At 42.3% G+C, this 19,984-nt stretch overlaps 7 protein-coding genes across 7 annotated transcripts; all 7 read left to right on the top strand.

The window, feature by feature from the left end:
- The first annotated feature begins 60 nt into the window (after nucleotides 1-60).
- Nucleotides 61-1,659, top strand: LOC141003311 (tripartite motif-containing protein 16-like). The gene has a single exon (XM_073474636.1). The coding sequence runs from the start codon at nucleotides 61-63 to the stop codon at nucleotides 1,657-1,659; it is 1,599 nt and encodes a 532-aa protein (XP_073330737.1).
- Nucleotides 1,660-2,450: 791 nt separating this feature from the next.
- On the top strand, nucleotides 2,451-4,636 carry LOC141003762 (uncharacterized). Its single transcript, XM_073475205.1, has one exon. It carries the CDS (start codon nucleotides 2,599-2,601, stop codon nucleotides 4,138-4,140), a length of 1,542 nt encoding a protein of 513 aa, XP_073331306.1. The 5' UTR covers nucleotides 2,451-2,598; the 3' UTR covers nucleotides 4,141-4,636.
- A 1,280-nt stretch (nucleotides 4,637-5,916) lies between these two features.
- Nucleotides 5,917-7,677, top strand: LOC141003839 (uncharacterized). Its single transcript, XM_073475310.1, has one exon. It carries the CDS (start codon nucleotides 5,927-5,929, stop codon nucleotides 7,517-7,519), a length of 1,593 nt encoding a protein of 530 aa, XP_073331411.1. The 5' UTR covers nucleotides 5,917-5,926; the 3' UTR covers nucleotides 7,520-7,677.
- A 631-nt stretch (nucleotides 7,678-8,308) lies between these two features.
- On the top strand, nucleotides 8,309-10,494 carry LOC141003753 (uncharacterized). The gene has a single exon (XM_073475196.1). It carries the CDS (start codon nucleotides 8,459-8,461, stop codon nucleotides 9,998-10,000), a length of 1,542 nt encoding a protein of 513 aa, XP_073331297.1. The 5' UTR covers nucleotides 8,309-8,458; the 3' UTR covers nucleotides 10,001-10,494.
- A 1,310-nt stretch (nucleotides 10,495-11,804) lies between these two features.
- Nucleotides 11,805-13,442, top strand: LOC141003823 (uncharacterized). Its single transcript, XM_073475290.1, has one exon. The coding sequence runs from the start codon at nucleotides 11,805-11,807 to the stop codon at nucleotides 13,392-13,394; it is 1,590 nt and encodes a 529-aa protein (XP_073331391.1). The 3' UTR covers nucleotides 13,395-13,442.
- A 724-nt stretch (nucleotides 13,443-14,166) lies between these two features.
- On the top strand, nucleotides 14,167-15,880 carry LOC141003309 (uncharacterized). Its single transcript, XM_073474635.1, has one exon. The coding sequence runs from the start codon at nucleotides 14,339-14,341 to the stop codon at nucleotides 15,878-15,880; it is 1,542 nt and encodes a 513-aa protein (XP_073330736.1). The 5' UTR covers nucleotides 14,167-14,338.
- A 1,754-nt stretch (nucleotides 15,881-17,634) lies between these two features.
- On the top strand, nucleotides 17,635-19,270 carry LOC141003849 (uncharacterized). Its single transcript, XM_073475324.1, has one exon. The coding sequence runs from the start codon at nucleotides 17,635-17,637 to the stop codon at nucleotides 19,222-19,224; it is 1,590 nt and encodes a 529-aa protein (XP_073331425.1). The 3' UTR covers nucleotides 19,225-19,270.
- Nucleotides 19,271-19,984: the final 714 nt, after the last annotated feature.

Genomic DNA, 19,984 nt, shown 5'->3' with positions numbered 1-19,984 from the left:
GCAACCTGAAAACAGAAACACAAGAGTAATTAATTCCAGGATCTTCTTGCTTCTGAAAACATGTCTAACAAAATACAGAAGGACCCGCAAGTTATCCTCTGCGACCTGTGTACAGAGGAGGACAGGAAACCAGCCCTGAAGACCTGCATGAAATGTGAGATCTCCATGTGCGTCCAGCACCTCCAGGCCCACCTGACCACTCCTGTGTTCCTAAAAACTCATCCTCTGACTGAACCCATGGATTTATGTGGCAACACTAAATGCCCCCAACATGGCAAACTCCTGGAGTACTACTGCCTGGATGACATGACCTGTGTGTGTGTTTCCTGCGCCATTGAAGACCAGCACCGCCTTCACAATATGAAGACCTTCTCCACAGCCCACACAGAGCTCATGGAAAAGCTCAACACTAAGCAGCAGGCCTTACTGGTGAAAACTAAGGAGAAGAATGTGAGTCTGGAAAAGTGGGAGAAGAGTGAAAGAGAGAAGCTGGGTCACTCTAGTGTGCGTCTCATTGAAGCTGTGAAGAACCTGCGTGACATTGCCCTGACCAGTGTCCAGAGTTCAATCTTTGCTCGTATGGTGTCCATCAAAACCAGCAAGACCAGCATGCAAGCAGCACAGAACGAGAAGGACACCTTCAGATTCCTGCAGATGTATTCTCAGGTGCATCAGGATGTGGAGAAGGCCAAGGCTGTGGACCTGAGAAAAGGGTTGGAGCCTGGCAGTGATCGTGACAAACTGGTTCAGGAGATAAGAGAGAAGGGTGAAAAGATGATGGAGCAAGCAGGCCACTTCTGGGGATCTCTGTTGACCCTGGTTGACCCAGAGAACCACCAGAAGCTTGTTGCAACTAGTCCAGACCTGATCTTTGACCCACAGACTTTGGACACCAGCATATCAATGTCCGATGACAACAGGAAGGTTTTCTACCATAGTTGGCTGGGGAAAAGCTTTCCCCATATGTTTTACATTCGGAGCCCTGACCCTTCACAGTCTGTTCCTCAGTTCCGTAAATGGATGATCAGCCTCTCCAACGACTGTGACTGGACCATTGGTTTACGTGACGAAAGGTATGTGAAGGGGTTTAAAGAGGGAGATGTCTATGGTCTTTGCTGCAAAGGTAACCAGCTCAGCTCTCTCACAACAGCGTATCCTGAATTCGCTGTAGGTCCGCTTGTATTTTGCAGGGGACAGATGGCTCATCAGCGTGGACTAGAGAAAAGGAGGAGTGTTAGGTCTCAGGTGATCAACCATCCGAGTGAAAATGTTGCACGACCGCAAAAAGTGGAAATAGTATGGGTAGTTTCTGACTCATTATCGTTCTACAGTGTGACTGGCCAGCACCAGAGAAGAAAAATAGTCACAATAAAGATCAGCTCCAATACCTGGAACCTAATCCCTTTTGTTTGCTTGGAAGAGGAAGGAACAGAGAAGAGCCCATATAACTCAGGTGCAGTTGGATTTAGAGGTTTAGCATCAGTTCAGCAACAGAGCCAGAATCAATGGAAATGCACATGTGGGAAGGTTCACTTTGAGAGCAGTCACGCATACAGTCATGGAGGGTGCTCTTACCCTCAGTCTTCTCGAGCCACCTGTTCTTGTGGAAAAGTTATCGGTGCCTTGCACATCACAAAGGTGCTTTGTGAACTTCTGTAGTCATCAGCCATGTTGTTGTCTGTAGCCCACATCACCATGTACCTGTTGACACATTGTTAAACATTTTAATTTCAATGCCTATGAGTCACATCCAGCATTTGTTTCTTTGTATTACTTGGGGAAAATTAAATGTCACTGAATGGTGCCAAGTTGCTGTAAAATTGATATATAATGCTGTCAGGGCAAAGATCTTGTTAATATTTATAACACATTTAAGGAAGGTTAAAGATATTTCAAGATAAGTGGAGGAAATCTGAAGAGGCAAATGTGATTGAATATAACTCAAGAACATGTAAATGAAAATGATGAATTAATTTAAAATTCTGTGATAGACTATCATGAGCTGAAAAGTATTTGAATCCGTAGTTTGCTTGCAGTCTATTACAACAAGTTGTAATGTATTTTACACACCAAGAGCAACACAAACATGTGTTGGCAAGTTAATAAATTCAAACTCTCATAGGTGTTGCTCATTTCTTTTTTGAGAAATTAAACCTAACTGACATCTAAAAAAAAAAGGCTGCAGCCCAGTCTGTCCGACTTGGTTTTGTTTAGCAGTAATCGAAACTGATGTGCAGTGCTGGTATGACACAGCATATAACCACAGACAAACAGAGTCAACCAAAGAGGAAGTCCACGGGTGTTGCTTTTATAACCTGTGAAGTAAAACTTAACACTTAACCAAACAAAACGTCTGCAGTGAGATCTTTTTGACTCCACCCCCTGAATGTTAACAGAAAAGGAAACTGTGGCCCAGTGCTGACGTGGCGAGACACACTCAGATGAGTGACTGAGAGACCAGCACAACTAAACTTAGCAAAACAAGTTTTAACTTTAAATTTTTTGCCTAATCGACCGAAGACCAAGACGAAATATCCTTTGTTCAACTCTTAATAATATTCACGAAAGAGCAAATCAGGACTTCCTGCCATTGAAAACATGTCTGACGAGATAAAAAAGGAGCTACAAGTTATCCTCTGCGACATGTGTACAGGAGAGGACAGGAAACCAGCCCGGAAGACCTGCATGAAATGTGAGATCTCCATGTGCGTCCAGCACCTCCAGGCCCACCTGACCACTCCTGTGTTACTGCAAACTCATCCTCTGACTGAACCCATGGAATTGTGTGGCAACACTAAATGCCCCCAACATGGCAAACTCCTGGAGTACTACTGCCTGGATGACATGACCTGTGTGTGTGTTTCCTGCGCCATTGAAGACCAGCACCGCCTTCACAATATGAAGACCTTCTCCACAGCCCACAAAGAGCTCATGGAAAAGCTCAACACTGAGCAGCAGGCCTTACTGGTGAAAACTGATGATGACAATGTGAGTCTGGAAAAGTGGGAGAAGAGTGAAAGAGAGAAGTTGGGTCCCTCTAGTGTGCGTCTCATTGAAGCTGTGACGAACCTGCGTGACATTGCCCTGACCAGCGTCCAGAGTTCAGTCTCTGCTCGTATGGTGTCTATCAAAACCAGCAAGACCAGCATGCAAGCAGCACAGAACGAGAAGGACACCTTCAGATTCCTGCAGATGTATTCTCAGGTGCATCAGGATGTGGAGAAGGCCAAGGCTGTGGACCTGAGAAAAGGGTTGGAGCCTGGCAGTGATCGTGACAAACTGGTTCAGGAGATAAGAGAGAAGGGTGAAAAGATGGTGGAGCAAGCAGGCCACTTCTGGGGTTCCCTGTTGGTCCTGGTTGACCCAGAGAACCACCAGGAGCTTGTTGCAACTAGTCCAGACCTGATCTTTGACCCACAGACTTTGGGCCCCAGCATATCACTGTCCCAAGACAAGAGGATGGTTTTCTACAATAGTTGGATGGGTCAGTGTTCTGCCACTCTTCTCATCAGTAGTACCAAGTCAGTTCCGAATTTCCAGAGGTGGATGGTCAGTATCTCCGCAGACTCTGACTGGACCATTGGATTGTGTGACAAAAAGTCTGCAAAGAACTTGGAGGATGGACACGTCTACGGCCTGTCCTTCAAAGGTAACAAACTCAGCTCTCTCACAACAGAGTATGATGATTGTTGTGATGCATCAACCAATCCACAAGGTGTTGGCAAGCAGAAAACTGACAACAAAGGGAAGCAGCGCAGGGTTTCCTCGGAGTCACTCACATATCTGGATGAAAATGGAGATGAGGAAGTACCAGAACTTGAAACGGTGGAAGTGTTTTGGAACTTTGTTGCTTCCTCGCTGTCCTTCTTCAGCAGAACCGGACAGCACCAGAGGGAAGAAATTACCACAATTAAGATGAGCCTCAACAACTGGGATTTGACCCCCTTTGTTCAGCTACAAAAGGAAAATACACAGAATACGGCCCAGCAGCAATGGAATTGCACCTGTGGGAAGACTTACTACAAGAACAACAATAGATACGATTATAATATGAGCCAGTACTCTCAACAGGCTAATTGTACCTGTGGAGCATTTATTGGTGGTTTATGCATCACAGAAGTGTTTTGTGAACTTATATAATTGGTTGCATTTTACCCCACTGATCATTGCTAATGATTATTCAAAGCTGAGAAGTTCATACATACAAATATCCACAGTAATGATGTCTTTTGCTTTCTTTGGATGATTTTAAATCTCATTGATTAATGTTAAGTTCCTTGCAAATTAAGTTGTAGTGTTGGTTTTGCAATTATTAATACTGGCAAAAGTTGTTATTTGTTGTGTTCTGAATGTCTTTTCATTGTATTAATTCTAATTATTTTGTGCTGGGATTTACCTCTACCATACGCAACAAGATCATTTAGTGTAACTGTAACATTTCTACTTATTTCTGCTTCAGAGTTTAAGGTGTTTGTCTCCATCTACTGGTGGTAAATGTGTCATTACACTTGCATTGTTCAGTTATCTTTCTGTTCAAAGATTTATAAAGTCAGAATGGCATGGAGGAACTTCTTCAATTTGTATTGAACAAACATTGTAATTGCTCAAATCAGTAATAAATAAATTTTAATTTTAAGTTGTGGAATGTTGTTATTGACTGGCTTAAACAAAAAGTGGAAAAAGTAAAATTACAAACTGTGTTTTTTAATTAAGCATTTCACCCTTTTCACACAAATGTGAAAAAAAACAAAAACAAAAAAAACACAGCTCATGTAAGAACAGCTGGAATTGGAGTAACAACAATATGTGAAGTGAAACCCAATACTGCTGGAGCTAGAGTTTGTTTGGTCAAAGTAAAGTAAATGGTCACATCTTCATGACTGCAGTTTATTCTCATCAAGTAAATCACCCCTGGTTTATCTATGAAGTGGGATGTCCACATCTGCTGTATCTGATTATACAGGAAGATTTTATGTCATAAATACAATTTCAAAGCCATACAAGATGATGAAAATGTGCATTATTTAACAAGATTTACCCTCATTTGCCAGTTTATAACAGTTGCCAGTTTATAACAGTTGCCAGTCCAACAGCCCTGCAATAAATGCAACTGTCATTAAGGTAATATTTAATTTTCATTGTGTTTTGAGAGATGCTGTTCCACCTTTATGATCATACAATTCAACAGCTCCACAAAGTCTATAAAGCTTAAAGTTTCCACAAAAGCCAAACATTATAACTTTCATGAAGGTATCACATTAGTTTTAGCTCGGTGTACCTTTCAGACTTACAACTGAGTGAAGACTTTACCTGAGGTAAATTATTAATCTTTGTTGACTTAGGCTTTTTATGAGCAGTAGGAGAATAAGTGACACTGTGGTATAACTATGAAAGACTAGTTTATGTGTACACTGTGGACAATTTATTACCCAGCAAATGGTACTTCTGAGTACAGCTAAAAGCCATTGCTTTAGACTCTGAGTCACCAGTGACCAAATATGAATTCCAAGGCCATTTCATAATGCTTTATTATGAACCAATCTTCTGTTTACAAGGAGCAATTAATTCCTATTGTTCTAGCCTTCTTTAGAGTGTGTTTGCAAGTCATACATTAATGTCCACTCCCATGGGTGTTGCTTTTATAAACTGTGAAATAAAACTTAACATTTAACCAAACAAAAGGGCTGCAGTCAGATCATTTTGACTCCACCCCCTGAATGTTAGCAGACAACTAAACTGTTGTTCAGTGCTGCCGTGGCGAGACATTCAGACGAGACACTGAGAGACCAGAACAACTAAACTTAGCAAAATAAGTTTTAACTTTCAGTTTTTTGCCAAGTCAACCGAAGACCAAGACGAAATATCCTTTTTCAACTCTTAATAACATTCACGAAAAAGCAAATCAGGACTTCCTGCTATTGTAAACATGTCTGACGAGATAAAAAAGGAGCTGCAAGTTATCCTCTGCGACATGTGTACAGAAGATGACAGGAAACCAGCCCGGAAGACCTGCATGAAATGTGAGATCTCCATGTGCGTCCAGCACCTCCAGGCCCACCTGACCACTCCTGTGTTACTGCAAACTTATCCTCTGTCTGAACCCATGGATTTATGTGGCAACACTAAATGCCCCCAACATGGCAAACTCCTGGAGTACTACTGCCTGGATGACATGACCTGTGTGTGTGTTTCCTGCGCCATTGAAGACCAGCACCGCCTTCACAATATGAAGACCTTCTCCACAGCTCACAAAGAGCTCATGGAAAAGCTCAACACTGAGCAGCAGGCCTTACTGGTGAAAACTGATGATGACAATGTGAGTCTGGAAAAGTGGGAGAAGAGTGAAAGAGAGAAGCTGGGTCGCTCTAGTGTGCGTCTCATTGAAGCTGTGACGAACCTGCGTGACATTGCCCTGACCAGTGTCCAGAGTTCAGTCTCTGCTCGTATGGTGTCTATCAAAACCAGCAGGACCAGCATGCAAGCAGCACAGAACGAGAAGGACACCTTCAGATTCCTGCAGATGTATTCTCAGGTGCATCAGGATGTGGAGAAGGCCAAGGCTGTGGACCTGAGAAAAGGGTTGGAGCCTGGCAGTGATCGTGACAAACTGGTTCAGGAGATAAGAGAGAAGGGTGAAAAGATGGTGGAGCAAGCAGGCCACTTCTGGGGATCTCTGTTGACCCTGGTTGACCCAGAAAACCACCAGGAGCTTTTTGCTACTAATCCAAACCTGATCTTTGACTCACAGGCTTTGGACCCCAAGATGTCACTGTCCGATGACAAAAGGAAGGTTTTCTACCATAGTTGGCTGGGGCATAGCTTTGCTCACACGTTTTACATTAAGAGCTCTGGCCTTTCACAGTCTGTTCCTAACTTCCGTAAATGGATGATCAGCCTCTCCAGCGACTGTGACTGGACCATTGGTTTATGTGACAAAAACTATGTGAAGGGGTTGAAAGAGGGAGATGTCTATGGTCTTTGCTGCAAGGGTAACCAGCTCAGCACTCTCACAACAGAGTATCATGACATTTTTGTAGGTCAGCCTGTAGTTGGCATGGTGCAGATGGCTGATCAGCCTGGACTAGAGAAAAAGAGGAGTGTTAAGTCTCAGGTGATCAACCATCCAGGTGAAAATGTGGCACAACCACAGAAAGTGGAAGTGGTATGGAGCTTTCCTGACTCATTATCGTTCTTCAGTGTGACTGGCCAGCACCAGAGAAGAAAAATAGTCACAGTAACGATCAGCTCCAATAACTGGAAGCCAACTCCCTTTGTTTGCTTGGAAGAGGAAGGAACAGAGAAGAGCTCATGTAACTCAGGTGGATCCTTATTTGGAAGTTCAGTTCACCAACAGAGCCAGGATAAGTGGAAATGCTCATGTGGGAAGGTTTACTATGAGACCAGTAATGCATACAGTCATGGAGGGTGCTCTTATCCGAAGTCTTCTCGAGCCACCTGTTCTTGTGGAAAAGTTATCGGTGCCTTGCGCATCACAAAGGTGCTCTGTGAACTTCTGTAGTCGTCAGCCATGTTGTTGTCTGTAGCCCACATCACCATGTACCCGTTGACACATTGTTAAACATTTTAATTTCAATGCTTATGAGTCACACCCAGAATTAGTTTCTTTGTATTACTTGGGGAAAATTAAATGTCACTGATTAGTGCCAAGTTGCTGGAAAATTGATATATAATGCTGTCAGGGACAAGACCTTGTTAATATTTATAACACATGCAAGGAAGGTTAAAGATATGTCAAGATAAGTGGAGGAAATCTGAAGAGGCAAATGTGATTGAATATAACTCAAGAACATGTAAATGAATATGATGAATTAATTTAAAATTCTGTGATAGACTATCATGAGCTGAAAAGTATTTGAATCCGTAGTTTGCTTGCAGTCTATTACAGCAAGTTGTAATGTATTTTACACACCAAGAGCAACACAAACATGTGTTGGCAAGTTAATAAATTCCAACTCTCATAGGTGTTGCTCATTTCTTTTTTGAGAAATGAAACCTAACTGACATCTAAAAAAAAAAGGCTGCAGCCCAGTCTGTCCGACTTGGTTTTGTTTAGCAGTAATCGAAACTGATGTGCAGTGCTGGTATGACACAGTATATAAACACAGACAAACAGAGTCAACCAAAGAGGAACTCCACGGGTGTTGCTTTTATAACCTGTGAAGTTAAACTTAACACTTAACCAAACAAAACGTCTGCAGTGAGATATTTTTGACTCCACCCCCTGAATGTTAACAGAAAAGGAAACTGTGGTCCAGTGCTGACGTGGCGAGACACACTCAGATGAGTGACTGAGAGACCAGCACAACTAAACTTAGCAAAACAAGTTTTAACTTTAAATTTTTTGCCTAATCGACCGAAGACCAACACGAAATATCCTTTGTTCAACTCTTAATAATATTCACGAAAGAGCAAATCAGGACTTCCTGCTATTGTAAACATGTCTGACGAGATAAAAAAGAAGCTGCAAGTTATCCTCTGCGACATGTGTACAGGAGATGACAGGAAACCAGCACGGAAGACCTGCATGAAATGTGAGATCTCCATGTGCGTCCAGCACCTCCAGGCCCACCTGACCACTCCTGTGTTACTGCAAACTCATCCTCTGACTGAACCCATGGAATTGTGTGGCAACACTAAATGCCCCCAACATGGCAAACTCCTGGAGTACTACTGCCTGGATGACATGACCTGTGTGTGTGTTTCCTGCGCCATTGAAGACCAGCACCGCCTTCACAATATGAAGACCTTCTCCACAGCTCACAAAGAGCTCATGGAAAAGCTCAACACTGAGCAGCAGGCCTTACTGGTGAAAACTGATGATGACAATGTGAGTCTGGAAAAGTGGGAGAAGAGTGAAAGAGAGAAGCTGGGTCCCTCTAGTGTGCGTCTCATTGAAGGTGTGACGAACCTGCGTGACATTGCCCTGACCAGCGTCCAGAGTTCAGTCTCTGCTCGTATGGTGTCTATCAAAACCAGCAGGAGCAGCATGCAAGCAGCACAGAACGAGAAGGACACCTTCAGATTCCTGCAGATGTATTCTCAGGTGCATCAGGATGTGGAGAAGGCCAAGGCTGTGGATCTGAGAAAAGGGTTGGAGCCTGGCAGTGATCGTGACAAACTGGTTCGGGAGATAAGAGAGAAGGGTGAAAAGATGGTGGAGCAAGCAGGCCACTTCTGGGGTTCCCTGTTGACCCTGGTTGACCCAGAGAACCACCAGGAGCTTGTTGCAACTAGTCCAGACCTGATCTTTGACCCACAGGCTTTGGGCCCCGGCATATCACTGTCCCAAGACAAGAGGATGGTTTTCTACAATAGTTGGATGGGTCAGTGTTCTGCCACTCTTCTCATCAGTAGTACCAAGTCAGTTCCGAACTTCCAGAGATGGATTGTCAGTCTTTCCGCAGACTCTGACTGGACCATTGGATTGTGTGACAAAAAGTCTGCAAAGAACTTGGAGGACGGACACGTCTACGGCCTGTCCTTCAAAGGTAACAAACTCAGCTCTCTCACAACAGAGTATGATGATTGTTGTGATGCATCAACCAATCCACAAGGTGTTGGCAAGAAGAAAACTGACAACAAAGAGAAGCAGCGCAGGGTTTCCTCGGAGTCACTCACATATCTGGATGAAAATGGAGATGAGGGAGTACCAGAACTTGAAACGGTGGAAGTGTTTTGGAACTTTGTTGCTTCCTCGCTGTCCTTCTTCAGCAGAACCGGACAGCACCAGAGGGAAGAAATAACCACAATTAAGATGAGCCTCAACAACTGGGATTTGACCCCCTTTGTTCAGCTCCAAAAGGAAAATACACAAAATACGACCCAGCAGCAATGGAATTGCACCTGTGGGATAACTTACTACAAGAACGAGTATGGATACAGGGCTAATAGGGGCCAGTACTCTCACCAGGCTAATTGTTCCTGTGGAGCATTTATTGGTGGTTTATGCATCACAGAAGTGTTTTGTGAACTTATATAATTGGTTGCATTTAACCCCACTGATCATTGCTAATGATGATTCAAAGCTGAGAAGTTCATGCATACAAATATCCACAGTAATGATGTCTTTTGCTTTCTTTGGATGATTTTAAATCTCATTGATTAATGTTAAGTTCCTTGCAAATGAAGTTGTAGTGTTGGTTTTGCAATTATTAATACTGGCAAAAGTTGTTATTTGTTGTGTTCTGAATGTCTTTTCATTGTATTAATTCTATTTTTTTTTTTTCCGGGATTTACCTCTACCATACGCAACAAGATCATTTAGTGTAACTAACATTTCTACTTATTTCCGCTTGAGAGTTTAAGGTGTTGTCTCCATCTACTGGTGGTAAATGTATCATTACACTTGCATGGTTCAGTTATCTTTCTGTTCAAAGATTTATAAAGTCAGAATGGCATGGAGGAACTTCTTCAATTCGTATTGAACATACACTGTAATTGCTCAAATTAGTAATAAATACAGTTGAATTTTAAGTTGTGCAATGTTGTTATTTACTGGCTTAAACAAAAAGTGGAAAAAGTAAAATTACAAACTGTGTTTTTTAATTAAGCATTTTACCCTTTTCACACAAATGTGAAAAAAAAAACAAAAAAAAAAACACAGCTCATGTAAGAACAGCTGGAATTGGAGTAACAACAATATGTGAAGTGAAACCCAATACTGCTGGAGCTAGAGTTTGTTTGGTCAAAGTAAAGTAAATGGTCACATCTTCACCACTGCAATTTATTCTCATCAAGTAAATCATCCCTGGTTTATCTATGAAGTGGGATGTCCACATCTGCTGTATCTGATTATACAGGAAGATTTTATATCATAAATACAATTTCAAGCCATACAAGATGATGAAAATGTGCATTATTTAATAAGATTTACCCTCATTTGCCAGTTTATAGCAGTTACCAGTTTATAACAGTTGCCAGTCCAACAGCCCTGCAATAAATGCAACTGTCATTAAGGTGATATTTAATTTTCGTTGTGTTTTGAGAGATGCTGTTCCACCTTTATGATCATACAATTCAACAGCTCCACAAAGTCTATAAAGTTTAAAGTTTCCACAAAAGCCAAACATTATAACTTTCATGAAGGTATCACATTAGTTTTAGCTCGGTGTACCTTTCAGACTTACAACTGAGTGAAGACTTTATCTGAGGTAAATTATTAATCTTATTTGACTTTTTATGAGGAGTAGCACAATAAGTAACACAGTTGTATAGCTACAAAAGAGTAGTTTATGTGTACACTGTGGACAATTTATTACTCAACAAATGGTACTTCTGAGTACAGCTAAAAGCTATTGCTTTAGACTCTGAGTCACCAGTGACCAAATATGAATTTCAAGGCCATTTCATAATACTTTATTATGAATCAATCTTCTGTTTACAAGGAGTTTTTTTTTTTTTACAGAAAGACAAGCGCAATTAATTCCTAATTTTCTAGCCTTCTTTAGGGTATGTTCGCAAGTGATACATTAATGTCCACTCCCACGGGTGTTGCTTTTATAACCTGTGAAATAAAACTTAACATTTAACCAACCAAAAGGGCTGCAGTCAGATCATTTTGACTCCACCCCCTGAATGTTAGCAGACAACTAAACTGTTGTCCAGTGCTGCCGTGGCGAGACATACAGACTAGAGACTGAGAGACCATAACAACTAAACTTAGCAAAATAAGTTTTAACTTTCAGTTTTTTGCCAAGTCAACCGAAGACCAAGACGAAATATCCTTTTTCAACTCTTAATAACATTCCTGAAAGAGCAAATCAGGACTTCCTGCTATTGAAAACATGTCTGACAAGAAAAAAAAGAAGCTGCAACTTATCCTCTGCGACATGTGTACAGAAGATGACAGGAAACCAGCCCGGAAGACCTGCATGAAATGTGAGATCTCCATGTGCGTCCAGCACCTCCAAGCCCACCTGACCACTCCTGTGTTACTGCAAACTCATCCTCTGTCTGAACCCATGGAATTGTGTGGCAACACTAAATGCCCCCAACATGGCAAACTCCTGGAGTACTACTGCCTGGATGACATGATCTGTGTGTGTGTTTGCTGCGCCATTGAAGACCAGCACCGCCTTCACAATATGAAGACCTTCTCCACAGCTCACAAAGAGCTCATGGAAAAGCTCAACACTGAGCAGCAGGCCTTACTGGTGAAAACTGATGATGACAATGTGAGTCTGGAAAAGTGGGAGAAGAGTGAAAGAGAGAAGCTGGGTCCCTCTAGTGTGCGTCTCATTGAAGCTGTGACGAACCTGCGTGACATTGCCCTGAACAGTGTCCAGAGTTCAGTCTCTGCTCGTATGGTGTCCATCAAAACCAGCAGGAGCAGCATGCAAGCAGCACAGAACGAGAAGGACACCTTCAGATTCCTGCAGATGTATTCTCAGGTGCATCAGGATGTGGAGAAGGCCAAGGCTGTGGATCTGAGAAAAGGGTTGGAGCCTGGCAGTGATCGTGACAAACTGGTTCAGGAGATAAGAGAGAAGGGTGAAAAGATGGTGGAGCAAGCAGGCCACTTCTGGGGTTCCCTGTTGACCCTGGTTGACCAAGAGAACAACCAGGAGCTTGTTGCTACTAATCCAAACCTGATCTTTGACCCACAGACTTTGGACCCCAAGATGTCACTGTCCGATGACAACAGGAAGGTCTACAATAGTTGGCTGGGGAAAAGTTCTGCTCACACGTTTTACATTCAGAGCTCTGACCCTTCACAGTCTGTTCCTGACTTCCATAAATGGATGATCAGCCTCTCCAGCGACTGTGACTGGACCATTGGTTTATGTGACAAAAACTATGTGAAGGGGTTGATAGAGGGAGATGTCTATGGTCTTTGCTGCAAGGGTAACCAGCTCAGCTCTGTCACAACAGAGTATCAAGAGGTTCCTGTAGCTCAAACTGTATTTGGTTTTGGGCAGATGGCTAATCAGCCTGGACGAGAGAAAAGGAGGAGTGTTAGGTCTCAGGTGATCAACCATCCAGGTGAAAATGTGGCACAACCACAGAAAGTGGAAGTGGTATGGAGCCTTCCTGACTCATTATCGTTCTTCAGTGTGACTGGCCAGCACCAGAGAAGAAAAATAGTCACAATAACAATCAGCTCCAATAACTGGAACCCAACCCCTTTTGTTTGCTTGGAAGAGGAAGGAACAGAGACGAGCTCATATAACTCAGGTGGATCCTTATTTGGACGTTCAGTTTACCAACAGAGCCAGGATCAATGGAAATGCTCATGTGGGAAGGTTTACTATGAGACCAGTAATGCATACAGTCATGGAGGGTGCTCTTACCAAAAGTCTTCTCGAGCCACCTGTTCTTGTGGAAAAGTTATTGGTGCCTTGCGCATCACAAAGGTGATCTGTGAACTTCTGTAGTCATCAGCCATGTTGTTGTCTGTAGCCCACATCACCATGTACCCGCTGACACATTGTTAAACATTTTAATTTCAATGCCTATGAGTCACACCCAGAATTTGTTTCTTTGTATTAACTGGGGAAAATTAAATGTCACTGATTAGTGCCAAGTTGCTGTAAAATTGATATATAATGCTGTCATGGCAAAGATCGTGTTAATATTTATAACACATGCAAGGAAGGTTAAAGATATTTCAAGATAAGTGGAGGAAATCTGAAGAGGCAAATGTGATTGAATATAACTCAAGAACATGTAAATGAATATGATGAATTAATTTAAAATTCTGTGATAGACTATCATGAGCTGAAAAGTATTTGAATCCGTAGTTTGCTTGCAGTCTATTACAACAAGTTGTACTGTCTTTTACACTCCAAGAGCAACACAAACATGTGTTGGCAAGTTAATAAATTCCAACTCTCATAGGTGTTGCTCATTTCTTTTTTGAGAAATGAAACCTAACTGACAACCAAAGAAAAAGGCTGCAGCCCAGTCTGTCCGACTTGGTTTTGTTTAGCAGTAATTGAAACTGATATACAGTGCTGCTATGGCACAGCATATAAACCACAGACAAACAGAGTCAACCAAAGAGGATCCTGGAACTCCACAGGTGTTGCTTTTATAACCTGTGGAATGAAACTTAACACTCAACCAAACAAAACGTCTGCAGTCAGATCTTTTTGACTCCACCCCCTGAATGTTAACAGACAACTAAACTGCTGTTCAGTCCTGCTGTGGCAAGGCATTCAGACGAGAGACTGAGAGACCAGAACAACTAAACTTAGCAAAATAAGACTTAACTTTCAGTTTTTTGCCAAGTCGACCAAAGACCAACACGAAAGATCCTTTGTTCAACTCTTAATAACATTCACGAAAGATCAAATCAGGACTTCCTGCTATTGAAAACATGTCTGACGAGATAAAAAAGGAGCTGCAAGTTATCCTCTGCGACATGTGTACAGGAGAGGACAGGAAACCAGCCCGGAAGACCTGCATGAAATGTGAGATCTCCATGTGCGTCCAGCACCTCCAGGCCCACCTGACCACTCCTGTGTTACTGCAAACTCATCCTCTGACTGAACCCATGGAATTGTGTGGCAACACTAAATGCCCCCAACATGGCAAACTCCTGGAGTACTACTGCCTGGATGACATGACCTGTGTGTGTGTTTCCTGCGCCATTGAAGACCAGCACCGCCTACACAATATGAAGACCTTCTCCACAGCTCACAAAGAGCTCATGGAAAAGCTCAACACTGAGCAGCAGGCCTTACTGGTGAAAACTGATGATGACAATGTGAGTCTGGAAAAGTGGGAGAAGAGTGAAAGAGAGAGGCTGGGTCGCTCTAGTGTGCGTCTCATTGAAGGTGTGACGAACCTGCGTGACATTGCCCTGACCAGCGTCCAGAGTTCAGTCTCTGCTCGTATGGTGTCTATCAAAACCAGTAAGACCAGCATGCAAGCAGCACAGAACGAGAAGGACACCTTCAGATTCCTGCAGATGTATTCTCAGGTGCATCAGGATGTGGAGAAGGCCAAGGCTGTGGACCTGAGGAAAGGGTTGGAGCCTGGCAGTGATCGTGACAAACTGGTTCAGGAGATAAGAGAGAAGGGTGAAAAGATGGTGGTGCAAGCAGGCCACTTCTGGGGATCTCTGTTGACCCTGGTTGACCCAGAGAACCACCAAGAGCTTGTTGCAACTAGTCCAGACCTGATCTTTGACCCACAGGCTTTGGGCCCCAGCATATCACTGTCCCAAGACAAGAGGATGGTTTTCTACAATAGTTGGATGGGTCAGTGTTCTGCCACTCTTCTCATCAGTAGTACCACATCAGTTCCGAACTTCCAGAGGTGGATTGTCAGACTTTCCGCAGACTCTGACTGGACCATTGGATTGTGTGACAAACAGTCTGCAAAGAACTTGGAGGACAGACACGTCTACGGCCTGTCCTTCAAAGGTAACAAACTCAGCTCTCTCACAACAGAGTATGATGATTGTTGTGATGCATCAACCAATCCACAAGGTGTTGGCAAGCAGAAAACTGACAATAAAGAGAAGCAGCGCAGGGTTTCCTCGGAGTCACTCACATATCTGGATGAAAATGGAGATGAGGAAGTACCAGAACTTGAAACGGTGGAAGTGTTTTGGAACTTTGTTGCTTCCTCGCTGTCCTTCTTCAGCAGAACCGGACAGCACCAGAGGGAAGAAATAACCACAATTAAGATGAGCCTCAACAACTGGGATTTGACCCCCTTTGTTCAGCTCCAAAAGGAAAATACACAAAATACGACCCAGCAGCAATGGAATTGCACCTGTGGGAAGACTTACTACCATAGTGACTTTGAATTCAATGATTATGGGGGCCAGTACTCTCGTCAGGCTAGTTGTTCCTGTGGAGCATTTATTGGTGGTTTATGCATCACAGAAGTGTTTTGTGAACTTATATAATTGATAGTTATTAACCCCACTGATCATTGCTAATGTTGATTCAAAGCTGAGAAGTTCATGCATACATATATCCACAGTAATGATGTCTTTTGCTTTCTTTGTATGAACTTAAATCTCATTGCTCAATGTTAAGTTCCTTGCAAATGAAGTTGTAGTGTTGGTTTTGCAATTATTATTACTGGCAAAAGTTGTTATTTGTTGTGTTCTGAATGTCTTTTCATTGTATTAATTCTAATTATTTTGTTTTTGGATTTACGTCTACCATACGCAACAAGATCGTTTAGTGTAAGTGTAACATTTCTACTTATTTCTGCTTCAGAGTTTAAGGTGTATGTCTCCATCTACTGGTGGTAAATGTATCATTACACTTGCATTGTTCAGTTATCTTTCTGTTCAAAGATTTATAAAGTCAGAATGGCATGGAGGAACTTCTTCAATTTGTATTGAACGAACATTGTAATTGCTCAAATCAGTAATAAATAAATTTTAATTTTAAGTTGTGGAATGTTGTTATTGACTGGCTTAAACAAAAAGTGGAAAAAGTAAAATTACAAACTGTGTTTTTTAATTAAGCATTTCACCCTTTTCACACAAATGTGAAAAAAAACAAAAACAAAAAAAACACAGCTCATGTAAGAACAGCTGGAATTGGAGTAACAACAATATGTGAAGTGAAACCCAATACTGCTGGAGCTAGAGTTTGTTTGGTCAAAGTAAAGTAAATGGTCACATCTTCATGACTGCAGTTTATTCTCATCAAGTAAATCACCCCTGGTTTATCTATGAAGTGGGATGTCCACATCTGCTGTATCTGATTATTCAGGAAGATTTTATGTCATAAATACAATTTCAAAGCCATACAAGATGATGAAAATGTGCATTATTTAATAAGATTTACCCTCATTTGCCAGTTTATAGCAGTTTCCAGTTTATAACAGTTGCCAGTCCAACAGCCCTGCAATAAATGCAACCGTCATTAAGGTGATATTTAATTTTTGTTGTGTTTTGAGAGATGCTGTTCCACCTTTATGATCACACAATTCAACAGCTCCACAAAGTCGATAAAGTTTAAAGTTTCCACAAAATCCAAACATTATAACTTTCATGATGGTATCACATTAGTTTTAGCTCGGTGTACCTTTCAGACTTACAACTGAGTAAAGACTTTACTTGTGGTAAATTATTAATCTTTGTTGACTTAGGCTTTTTATGAGCAGTAGTACAATAAGTGACACTGTTGTATAGTTTATGTATACACTGTGGACAATTTATTACCCAGCAAATGGTACTTCTGAGTACAGCTAAAAGCTATCGCTTCAGACTGAGTGAATTCCAAGGCCATTTCATAATGCTTTATTATGAACCAATCTTCTGTTTACAAGGAGCAATTAATTCCTATTGTTCTAGCCTTCTTTAGAGTGTGTTTGCAAGTCATACATTAATGTCCACTCCCATGGGTGTTGCTTTTATAACCTGTGAAATAAAACTTAACATTTAACCAAACAAAAGGGCTGCAGTCAGATCTTTTTGACTCCACCCCCTGAATGTTAGCAGACAACTAAACTGTTGTCCAGTGCTGCCGTGGCGAGACATACAGACGAGAGACTGAGAGACCATAACAACTAAACTTAGCAAAATAAGTTTTAACTTTCAGTTTTTTGCCAAGTCAACCGAAGACCAAGACGAAATATCCTTTGTTCAACTCTTAATAACATTCCTGAAAGAGCAAATCAGGACTTCCTGCTATTGAAAACATGTCTGACAAGAAAAAAAAGAAGCTGCAACTTATCCTCTGCGACATGTGTACAGGAGAGGACAGGAAACCAGCACAGAAGACCTGCATGAAATGTGAGATCTCCATGTGCGTCCAGCACCTCCAGGCCCACCTGACCACTCCTGTGTTACTGCAAACTCATCCTCTGTCTGAACCCATGGAATTGTGTGGCAACACTAAATGCCCCCAACATGGCAAACTCCTGGAGTACTACTGCCTGGATGACATGATCTGTGTGTGTGTTTCCTGCGCCATTGAAGACCAGCACCGCCTTCACAATATGAAGACCTTCTCCACAGCTCACAAAGAGCTCATGGAAAAGCTCAACACTGAGCAGCAGGCCTTACTGGTGAAAACTGATGATGACAATGTGAGTCTGGAAAAGTGGGAGAAGAGTGAAAGAGAGAAGCTGGGTCCCTCTAGTGTGCGTCTCATTGAAGCTGTGACGAACCTGCGGGACATTGCCCTGACCAGCGTCCAGAGTTCAGTCTCTGCTCGTATGGTGTCCATCAAAACCAGCAGGAGCAGCATGCAAGCAGCACAGAACGAGAAGGACACCTTCAGATTCCTGCAGATGTATTCTCAGGTGCATCAGGATGTGGAGAAGGCCAAGGCTGTGGACCTGAGAAAAGGGTTGGAGCCTGGCAGTGATCGTGACAAACTGGTTCAGGAGATAAGAGAGAAGGGTGAAAAGATGGTGGAGCAAGCAGGCCACTTCTGGGGTTCCCTGTTGACCCTGGTTGACCAAGAGAACAACCAGGAGCTTGTTGCTACTAATCCAAACCTGATCTTTGACCCACAGACTTTGGACCCCAAGATGTCACTGTCCGATGACAACAAGAAGGTCTACAATAGTTGGCTGGGGAAAAGTTCTGCTCACACGTTTTACATTCAGAGCTCTGACCCTTCACAGTCTGTTCCTGACTTCCATAAATGGATGATCAGCCTCTCCAGCGACTGTGACTGGACCATTGGTTTATGTGACAAAAACTATGTGAAGGAGTTGATAGAGGGAGATGTCTATGGTCTTTGCTGCAAAGGTAACCAGCTCAGCTCTGTCACAACAGAGTATCAAGATGTTCCTGTAGCTCAAACTGTATTTGGTTTTGGGCAGATGGCTAATCAGCCTGGACGAGAGAAAAGGAGGAGTGTTAGGTCTCAGGTGATCAACCATCCAGGTGAAAATGTGGCACAACCACAGAAAGTGGAAGTGGTATGGAGCCTTCCTGACTCATTATCGTTCTTCAGTGTGACTGGCCAGCACCAGAGAAGAAAAATAGTCACAATAACAATCAGCTCCAATAACTGGAACCCAACCCCTTTTGTTTGCTTGGAAGAGGAAGGAACAGAGACGAGCTCATATAACTCAGGTGGATCCTTATTTGGACGTTCAGTTTACCAACAGAGCCAGGATCAATGGAAATGCTCATGTGGGAAGGTTTACTATGAGACCAGTAATGCATACAGTCATGGAGGGTGCTCTTACCAAAAGTCTTCTCGAGCCACCTGTTCTTGTGGAAAAGTTATTGGTGCCTTGCGCATCACAAAGGTGATCTGTGAACTTCTGTAGTCATCAGCCATGTTGTTGTCTGTAGCCCACATCACCATGTACCCGCTGACACATTGTTAAACATTTTAATTTCAATGCCTATGAGTCACACCCAGAATTTGTTTCTTTGTATTAACTGGGGAAAATTAAATGTCACTGATTAGTGCCAAGTTGCTGTAAAATTGATATATAATGCTGTCATGGCAAAGATCTTGTTAATATTTATAACACATGCAAGGAAGGTTAAAGATATTTCAAGATAAGTGGAGGAAATCTGAAGAGGCAAATGTGATTGAATATAACTCAAGAACATGTAAATGAATATGATGAATTAATTTAAAATTCTGTGATAGACTATCATGAGCTGAAAAGTATTTGAATCCGTAGTTTGCTTGCAGTCTATTACAACAAGTTGTACTGTCTTTTACACTCCAAGAGCAACACAAACATGTGTTGGCAAGTTAATAAATTCCAACTCTCATAGGTGTTGCTCATTTCTTTTTTGAGAAATGAAACCTAACTGACAACCAAAGAAAAAGGCTGCAGCCCAGTCTGTCCGACTTGGTTTTGTTTAGCAGTAATTGAAACTGATATACAGTGCTGCTATGGCACAGCATATAAACCACAGACAAACAGAGTCAACCAAAGAGGATCCTGGAACTCCACAGGTGTTGCTTTTATAACCTGTGGAATGAAACTTAACACTCAACCAAACAAAACGTCTGCAGTCAGATCTTTTTGACTCCACCCCCTGAATGTTAACAGACAACTAAACTGCTGT

Source organism: Pagrus major, chromosome 10 (genome assembly GCF_040436345.1).
Source record: "Pagrus major chromosome 10, Pma_NU_1.0".
NCBI classification, from domain to species: domain Eukaryota; kingdom Metazoa; phylum Chordata; class Actinopteri; order Spariformes; family Sparidae; genus Pagrus; species Pagrus major.
This window is presented reverse-complemented; position numbering and strand designations above follow the sequence as displayed.

What these genes read in the sequence shown, in the direction of transcription:
- LOC141003849 (XM_073475324.1), top strand. Translation starts at nt 17,635, where the DNA reads ATGTCTGACAAGAAAAAAAAGAAGCTGCAACTTATCCTCTGCGACATG.
- LOC141003753 (XM_073475196.1), top strand. Translation starts at nt 8,459, where the DNA reads ATGTCTGACGAGATAAAAAAGAAGCTGCAAGTTATCCTCTGCGACATG.
- LOC141003823 (XM_073475290.1), top strand. Translation starts at nt 11,805, where the DNA reads ATGTCTGACAAGAAAAAAAAGAAGCTGCAACTTATCCTCTGCGACATG.
- LOC141003311 (XM_073474636.1), top strand. Translation starts at nt 61, where the DNA reads ATGTCTAACAAAATACAGAAGGACCCGCAAGTTATCCTCTGCGACCTG.
- LOC141003762 (XM_073475205.1), top strand. Translation starts at nt 2,599, where the DNA reads ATGTCTGACGAGATAAAAAAGGAGCTACAAGTTATCCTCTGCGACATG.
- LOC141003309 (XM_073474635.1), top strand. Translation starts at nt 14,339, where the DNA reads ATGTCTGACGAGATAAAAAAGGAGCTGCAAGTTATCCTCTGCGACATG.
- LOC141003839 (XM_073475310.1), top strand. Translation starts at nt 5,927, where the DNA reads ATGTCTGACGAGATAAAAAAGGAGCTGCAAGTTATCCTCTGCGACATG.